The sequence below is a fragment of the Herpailurus yagouaroundi genome, unplaced genomic scaffold, assembly GCF_014898765.1.
Source record: "Herpailurus yagouaroundi ecotype Mexico unplaced genomic scaffold, PumYag 162, whole genome shotgun sequence".
In the NCBI taxonomy this organism is placed as follows: Eukaryota; Metazoa; Chordata; class Mammalia; order Carnivora; family Felidae; genus Herpailurus; species Herpailurus yagouaroundi.
This window is the reverse complement of record NW_024412403.1, coordinates 45,561,835-45,570,977: the sequence shown is the minus strand read 5'-3', so window position 1 is coordinate 45,570,977 and position 9,143 is coordinate 45,561,835. Positions and strand designations below refer to the sequence as shown.

The 9,143-nt window shown below is 40.6% G+C and overlaps 1 protein-coding gene and 1 long non-coding RNA gene across 6 annotated transcripts in view; one reads left to right on the top strand and one right to left on the bottom strand.

Annotated features, from left to right (window-relative positions):
* Positions 1-6,445, bottom strand: part of EPHA6 (EPH receptor A6) — an 868,919-nt gene extending 862,474 nt beyond the window's left edge. For 4 of the 5 annotated variants that reach the window (XM_040484252.1, XM_040484254.1, XM_040484253.1 and 1 more), the window contains exon 1: positions 5,313-6,445. In XM_040484252.1, coding sequence (XP_040340186.1) covers positions 5,313-5,691 — 379 coding nt within the window. In that variant the 5' untranslated portion in view covers positions 5,692-6,445. The remainder of the gene's footprint in view (positions 1-5,312) is intronic. The other variant, XM_040484255.1, reaches the window with a different exon arrangement.
* Positions 6,446-6,693: 248 nt separating this feature from the next.
* The window catches only part of LOC121036133 (uncharacterized), a 52,458-nt gene continuing 50,008 nt past the window's right edge, over positions 6,694-9,143 (top strand). Inside the window, exons 1-2 of the long non-coding RNA XR_005793254.1 lie at positions 6,694-6,799; positions 8,776-8,823. This is a non-coding gene — a long non-coding RNA (uncharacterized LOC121036133). The remainder of the gene's footprint in view (positions 6,800-8,775; positions 8,824-9,143) is intronic.

The window sequence follows — 9,143 nt, the reverse complement described above, 5'->3', positions numbered from 1 at the left end:
TAATAAGTGTATATATAAAGGCTGAATATCTACACTTATTTCTTTGTAAAGATAAGATGGTTCCACAAATTCTACTTCCAAAATGGATCTCAAATCTGTCTTCTTTTCCCCATTTCTGCTACCACCACTCTAGGCCAGGCCACCATAACCCCTCTCCTGAACAACTGCAACAGACCCCTAATTCTATTCTTGCCATCTTCCAATCATTTCTTTGCTCATCAGCCATAATGTTCTTAAAATGAAAATTGGTTAAAATCTCTCAAAAGCTTCCCATTTTACCTAGAATATTAAAACACAACTCATTACCATGACTCCTTTTCTTCTCTGTGGGATCTGGTTCCTAGCCATCTTTCAGACCGCCCATTGTGCTACTCTCTTGTTTGTCAGTGAACTCCAGTCACACAGGGCTCTGTTCTTCAAATGTGTCAAGCTCATTTCCTTTCCAGATCACTGCCAAGGCAGTTCTCTATACCTAGAATGCAATTCTTCCCCTTCCATACTTCTACATTTTTTTTCCCTAGAATTTGGCTCAAATGTCACTTCCCCAGTCTAATGAAATTATATGTTGATCAAAATGCTGTAGACATAATATATCAAATTATATTGCACACTTCAAATACATATTTTTTTATTTTGGAAAAGAACATGGTAGATGTATAAACAACTTAATCCTTCTTTACAAATTTAGTTGGACTATATTGTACTTTAGGCAAAGTCAACCCATTTTGATTACTTAACTATATGTATTGATCTCTATCATATTTACGCTCCCAAAAAATGTTGAGTCAAACACAAAGAAGAAACTTCTATTCCTGCTAACTTCTATTACTGCTGGAGTCTGGTTGATGTACAGTATAAAGTACAATCCATTCTCTTGCCATCTGGGACAAATGCAGTATGTACCCTGAAGTACTCGGGTGTGTGAATAAAGGGAGAGACTGACTGAGATGTGGTGCCTCTGATGGGGAAAGATCTTAGGAGAAGGAAATACAAGAAATATAATGCCTTTTGTACTAATTTATGCTGGCAATAATGAGTGAAGAAACAGAAGGATTCTACTCTAATATTTTTCTTAATATTTAATTTCGTAACATGAAAGTAATACAAATTCCATACAGAAAAGCTTGAAAATATAAAAAAAAAAATTAAAAGATGTAATGGAAACATTAATTTTGTCTTGTCCCCTAGATATGTATTTTTTCCTCTTAGGAAAATCGAAATAAAACCATTTTATTCATGTTACTTCTACTTTAAAAAGACCCTTAAAAAACACTGTATAACTTTTGTGCATGAAAAAGTTTTTAGATACACTTTTATCCCAAACCCAGAGCAAACAACTTAGATGATCAATACATATCAATGACATTTTATCTTTCTACTTTGAGTACTAATCATAATGACTAATTACACATGATTTTTTCTAATTTGTAAATGTATTATAAAATTACACTTTAGGTTGTTTTTATACTTATAGTTAATAAGAAGGCATGTGATTACAAACTCCTGCCCCTTTACAGCCATGAACAGCTTACCCCTGCAAATGAATTTTATCTAGGTGAAAGGTCTTTTAGAAACATACTTTGTAAATCATCCAGTTTCTCTTATTTAACAAACTTTTTAATATTTTCGATAAAGTTCACTCAAACTTTCTAAAAAACTTTCAATTCATCCCTTTCTATAAGAACAATATTTACTTTTACAGTTTGTGAACAATACTGATGGAAGTTCAACTAATTTTAGGCTATGACTTCTCTTAAGCCGATATTTTTCTGCTCAGGTATGTTAACCTGTATTCACATACAACTCAGGGGATTTTACAGTCAATTCATTCAAATTAAGAAATTCAGTGATAGTAATGAGTCAGACTACTGTTTTGCTTGTTTATTTAATTTTTCCTAAGTATCCTGGAAAAAAAAGATCAATTCACATAATCTTTGTAGTAAAATGAGTTCACTAGACTCTTGTATGCGAACCATATTTTGCTTTAATCAATTACTTTAGTCTCTGATTAGTTTTGGAAACATGATCTGAGAAATCAACACTTTCAGGCTATACAGTACTATTAGCTAAAACAGAGTAATCTTCGAATAAATGGACCCCTGGTGGCTACTAACCACTGTAATTGATAGACATGGTTACTTACATATGAAATAAGATTATGCTTTATATTCACCTAAATGCCCAGTACAGAAATAAAGCTTATAAAGAAGATAAAATGTTATTTTTAAATTAAAATTGGTATTACTTAATAAATATTGTGGTTTTAAATACAGAGAAAATTAATGGAATATGAGAAATTTGAACACAAATCATGTTTTCACTTACTTAATCAGATGAGGTGATCTAGGAAGCAACTCTACTTTCTGATCGATTCAAGGAGGTTTAGGTAATAGGAAGAGAGCGTCAAATTGATTTATTTTGTCTTTATAGTGCAGAGCTTCACATCCAGTTAAAGGACAAGAGATGCTTCCTATAGTCAAGTTACTCTCAGTACCTTGTTAAGCATCATATTAAAAATGAAGTAGTTCACTTTTTTGTCATTATCATCATTTTACCCTGGCTAAGTAATAGAAAAACGGAGAGGGAAAGGTGAACCTACTCACCACGGAAGATTTTATATAATTTGGTAAAAATATATAAATAACATTAAAAAAATTACTTTGTAAATATCCTTAATCAGAAGACAAGTTATATAAAAATGAAATTTTACCCTAACAAATTTTTAAAATAAAATATAAATTCCATTATAAGACAAATTATTAGGAAAATAAATACTACCTCCTTAAAATTAAATATTAATCATATTACTAATATTTACTATCATGTGTATAACAAATCTAAAATTATGTTTTACATTATTCTTTTTATATTGTACACATACTGTAATGCCCCATATTTTCAATGTTAAAAAATTGTTAAGGAACGTTTTGATTCATGTTATCTAATTCATGAGACTACAAATTAAAAAAAATCTCCAAAATGTTAATAACATTTTGAAGTCTGACATTTTATTAACCATTAGTGTGATGATTTCAGTATTCAAATATTATCCTAAAGTAACATAAGGCTTAATTTCTAATCACTATGAATTAGGCTGTATAAACCATTTTATAAGCAATCACTTGTGTCTGATAAAAAATCTGAGCATATTTCTCTATAATCTTGTGTTGAAGAACTCTAAATTTTATCCAACTTAGCCTTTAGGTACAGTATTGTTCAAGTGCAATCTTATGCATAGCCTGTGTTTCTATTATAATAATAAAAATTCAAATTAAGATCCTCTACTGATGGGTAAACGAAGTAATGTTCACAAACGTTAAGCTAATTGACACAAACACACATATAATACATATATTTGGTAAATATTTTAGGTAAAATGTATTTAAAAAGTATGGGAAACTCATAAAAAATAAAAATTACTGCAAGAGGTTAACAAATAACTCCTCAATGCCCTTAAATTTAATATGAATATTAGAAAGGTGGTATTTTAACACTTGACACATTTTGGTAGAATGGCACTTTAGTCACTTGGAGATTCTGATATGTGTTTTATTTATGTTAGTTTCCCCAGGGCCCAGTATGGTAACTGGTATATCATAGATACTTAATGAAAAACTAAATGTTGATTTAGGGATATGACTGCATGGAAATAACTGTTAAATATTTCTAGTAAATGAGTCTACTGTGGCTACTAAAGACATGTATACTAACATACTAAATATTAACACATACTACGATATAAATGTCTGAGTTTCTGATCATTAAAAATCGTTTTTGTCTTCCCACAAAAAAGTCCAAGTAAATAATTTTATGCTATTTTTTAAAACCTTCTATTCTTACAGAGGTATATTAAGTAACTACTCCTTCAATATTTAATGCCAATTGCCCTTGAAAACAAATGAGGAATGTGTGTGAAGGTATACACCAACACAGGCAAGTATTGTACTATAGGTGGCACTTTTGTGACAGATCTTCAAAGGCATGACAGTTATGTATGATTTCCAAATTTACATATGCATGTATGATTTCAATCTGGCAGGTAAAAAAAACAAATAATTAGGAAAACCTGTCAAAAGTAGCAGCTGTATAAATAAGAACAGAATTCTTATTCTGAATAATTATATTTCCAAATAAAATAAAATGGTCATATGTTTATGACACAAAAGAAGGCTGTGTTGTTCTACTTGCCTTCTCTCTACCTTCTCATCCTCACAAAGCAAGTGCACACTCATATCATCTGACCTCCATTTTTATATCTGCAAATTATTTCAAAGTCTTAGATGTTAAATTGTAACTATAATTGAACTTTTACATTTGAGGTCTTTAGAAACGTGTGACATAACAGGTGACATATTGATGGTCATCACGGCGCCAATGAGAACAACCAGTCAGGTACATGCTGGAAAACTTTTATGGTTGTTCGCCACTTAGTTCAAGGAATTTAGATTATGCAGGTGATATTTTTACAGAACCTTAAATATTCACAGCAGATATCCAGTGAGGTATGTCTCATAAAGACTACTGAATAGAAGGAAAGAAAATGTTCAAGAATTCTCAGTGCTTTCCATTCTGTAAACCTGACTTTCACTTTTCACACACTATACAGTTTCACTTTACCACTTTATCTACCAAAGTCTTCCTCCTGAAAAATCTGTCAGTGACTCCACTTTAGGAGTAGGATATTCACAACTTGGAAATTCACACTTAACGTTTTTTCTCCCTCCCCGAGACCCCCGCCCCCCCCGCCTCGTCACGGCAATAAAGAAACCACAAAAATCTGGGCATCTGGTCCAGGAATAATTTCCAACAAGTCTACATTCGGTCTGGATGGGCTAAAGGGGTTGCGGCTGGGCGAGCGCAACATAGCTACCACAGGCATAAGGCTGGTATTTAGTCACAGGGTACAGCGGGAGCTATCCGCTTTCACGAAAGCAAGCGAGAACCTACGAGTAACCGCGCCGTTAGCCACAGCGAAGAGCCAGAAGTCCATTAAGCGTATGCCACGGAGCCTGACCTTCTGGGGAGACAGCGCTGCGGGGAGCGGTCCCGCGGCCGCCAGCGGTGGGACCCAACTGCTGCTGATGCCCACACATCCGTTTAAAGACATTTGGGAGCAAAAGGGACCGCAACTCGGGAGGTTGCCGCTCCTGGCGCTCTGGTAAAGGGGGACAACAACCTCGACCTCCTCATGTGGCGAACCCGAAGAAGCCTACCCCGGGACAAAGTTACCTGCAGGAGGCGACCAATGCACCGGTCGTCAGAGTACCCGCCTCCTCCCGCCCCCCCTCCCCCTTCTCCGCCCCGTCCCTTACCTTGGTTGTTGGAGACGTGACTGCAGTCGCCTGGCCAAGCTGTCAGCAAAGGCAAGAAGAAACCAAATTGCAAAAGAAATTCCCGGACTTCGCAGCGCCCCATGGCTCTCCCCGGCTCTCTTCTCCCACTTAAAGAGAAGTGACAGCAGCGGGACCAGGTGTCCTGCGTAGGGTAGGGGTCCCGGTCCACGTCTTCTTCCTCCTCCTCTTCCTCCTCCACCCGGCCCTCAGGAGGTGTCCCGGGGCGCCCCCCGCGCGAGGCCCCGGGGGCAGGGCACGAAGGTCCAGGCTGCCCAGGTGCAGACGCAGCTGCTTCGGAGGAGGACGCTGCCTGCGGCGCCAGGGAGCTCCTGGCGGCAGTAAGGGAGCGGAATTGCATCCACCACCGTGTCCCGCTCGCGCGAGGACTATTCACTTGGGCCCGGGAGAGCGCGCGCGCAGGAGCGAGCTCGGGCTGTGGTTTGGAGGAGGGGAGGGAGGGGGCGGGGGAGGGCGCCTCACGGGGGGGAAGTGGGGGGAGGGACGACCAGGTGCGGCGGGCAGTTCGGCGGCCCGAGCGCCTCTCCGGACTGAAGTGGGCACTTGCAGAGCCAAAAGCAGGAGGCGCAGCAGTTGTGAAGGGGCGCGGGGACCGCGCGGGCACTCCTTCGGCCGGTGTGGCGAGAGCTAAGGAAACGAAGTGGCTCGGCGGGGCCGCGAGTGGTCCGACCGAGCAAGCTACGTGCGCGCTGCGCCCTCAGCCCCTAGCCCAGGTGGCAACGGCAGCGGCTATCACAGCGCACACCTCCGACTCCGCCGCGTCCGCGCTGAGCCTCGGCCTTCGCAGCCTCTTTCCGGGCATTTCTAAGGCCGAACTTAGTCCCCCAAACACTTTGCTTCCCATTTCGCGGCAGCAGCGCCGAGCGTGTTGGGGCTAATCAGCCCCTGACACCGTTTCTCCCTGATTTCTCCACATTTCCGCCGCTGGAGGGGGTGAGTGCTGTGGGCAGGCGCTCCCGGTGTGGGGCGAGCCTGGCGGCGGCCGACCACTCCAACCGCTCGGGTCGCCCAAACTTGCCCACTAGGGCGAGCGCCTCAACTTTGTGGCCTCCTTCGCTGCTTCAGGTCCTAGTAAGGCAAAAAAGAGCGAGCCAGCAGCTGAGGAGAGTCACATCAGGCTGGATACGGGCGGGTGCCCGGCGCCGGGGCTCACTGAGGTCTTCGCGTCGCCGTGCGGCGGTGACTTCGCGGTGGAGGTCACAAGCATTGTCGCAGTCGTGGGCGCTGGGATTCTGGGGGCTCGGAGCGCTCCTGGCGTGCCCCCGGCGTGGCGGCGTCGGACCGTGCGCTCCAAGCAGCCCGAGGGCTGAGCGGCGCGCGGCAACATCCACGGCGGCGCCCGGTGCGCGGCGAGCGGACTGCTCTCCCCACGCAAGCCGCCCCCTCGCGGCACCCACTCCCCGCCGGCGCTCGAGTCGGTGCGAACCCGCAGACTCACTGGCGACTCGGTAGGATCACGCGGCTCTCAGCGCAGGGCCGGGCCAACACGCAGTGCTAACAGGGAGAGGTCTCGCGTCCGTGGCCCTCGTGCCCTCGCCCCGCGGCCGCGGCGGGCGCAGAGGGCAGGGCCGGAGCCGCGAGCTCTCCTGAGCTCCGCCAAGCCCTGCGCTCGGCCTGCCTGGCAGCCGCGGCTCGGATGCTGCCAGTTCGGCGCTAGAGGGGGTTAGTCGACAACAAAAATGCCTCCACTGCTCGCCGGTGGAGGCGACTGCTCACACAAGGAAGAAAAAAGCAAGGAGGAAAGGCTCTCAGACTAAACTTAATGCGTTTTTATAGGGTGGCGCAGAGCAACCCATATTGCTAGCATGGGGGTTCTGTAATACTTTATTTGCTGTTATTCTTTAGCATCATCATCTTCTTTCTTGAAGGGACTTAGCCTGTCACAGTCGAGTGAGCTTGAAAAGCCCTCCTTAAAACTCAGAACGTATTTATGGCAATGGAGAATGCTGAGCGGAGAAAACAGTGTTCTTATAAAGGGTAGACGATGTTTTCAAAGTGGGCAGAGGGAAATGGCACAGTGGCATGTGTTGGGGAAATAGCTGATGAAGGAGCAAAGGATCAGCGTTTGAAGCTTACGGAATTCTGGGAGAGAAAGGATCCTCATTCCATGTGTTTCCACCCTGCGATGTTTGTATCACATATGGTAGTTGAAGTTCAGTTATTGGCTAAAGTCTACAGGAAGCAGAGGGAAGTGTGGCTGAAGAGGCCCCACGTCTAATTCAGCTGCGTGGAGAGAAATGTAAAATGCAAGTGATTTTGAGAATGTAAGGAAGGTTTCTGATTGGTGACTGTACTTTCACTCTCCTTACGAATTCAAACACTGCCTCTCTTTAACGGTGTCCATGCCAGTTTAAACGTATGCAAATCACTGCTGAAAAGATAGCCAAGTATGGAGTTTATGTATTGGTACTTAAAGGAGTAAAATTTGATTTTACCACTCTTACTGATACTGACCGACCACATGGGCATTTGCAAATTAAGTTTATAATTTGCCAACTGTAAAAGTAAAAGGCTGCATTATAATATAAATCGTTATGTCTTATTGTCTTAGAAGTGTTAATGATTCATTATGCTGATATTTTGTTTAAACAATCTCTTTATTGCCAAAGAATAGACTTCTATGACCCTTTTAAAGTTAGATTTGAATTTTTAAACAGGATCTTTACCCCTACCTACAATTCATCTGCAATTCACAATTTTTGTTTGTGTAAATAAGTCATAGTGAAGCATATTACTTTCTGGTCAGATAATTGATAGTTATATTCTGGTTTTGATTTTTAAGAAAAACATTACAAGACTTTTATCAATATTAAAATAAAAACTGCTTCATATATTTAGATATTGTCAATTGCATGTCTAGAAAATAACGACCTCTTAAAAAAAAATAACTCAAAGAACATGAATTGAAGTGCAGTTATCATGACCTTTGACTAGTGATATTCCAAAAGAATTACCATAACTATTTGACCATTGTGCTACATTATATGTACATACAAATACATAGATATTTATATACACACACATATATACACACACAATGTGTATATTGATATTCATTCTGAAACATTTGTTGATCTCTTTTATGTGGTCAGTTCTCTTCACTCAGAAAAGAGTTAATGATAATATAAGTAAAAATTATTTATTTTTAAAAGCTAACTTTTTATTTAAAATATACTCATGGTTATCTTATGTGAGGGGGAAGCAATTTCACTTAACAGAAATGTAGTTCCTTTTTGATTTTCCAGCAGTGTTGATGTATTTGCTGACATGTGACAGTTTCAAAATTATAAGCCACTCAGTGAACCAGATGCAATATTCATGTAGATTTATCTGCACTTGTCTGTTTGAATCATACCCATATTCAGAAAAGCATTCATGTCTCATTTTTCAGTACTATATTCAGAATTCTTTTGTATTCTTTCAGACTGCTGTTCTTCATGATATATGGTACATATACCTGGTCTGGATTCAGGTAAGAATGATTAAATTTTTATTAAATAAAGACTATGTGAGGTAAAGGATATTAAGAGGTATTAACTTCCAGTTGTAAAATAAATAAATCACAGGGATGAAAAGTACAGCATAGGGAATGTAGTCAATAATATGGTAATAACTTTGTACGGTGATAGATGGTAACTACACTTACCATGGTGAGTATTTCGTAATGTATATAAATGTCAAATCACTATGTTATAAACCTAAAATTAATATAATATTGTATGTTAACCACAGTTCAATTAAAAATATATGTAAATAACACTAAAAACTAGTATAAGCTATCTTTTATAGTAG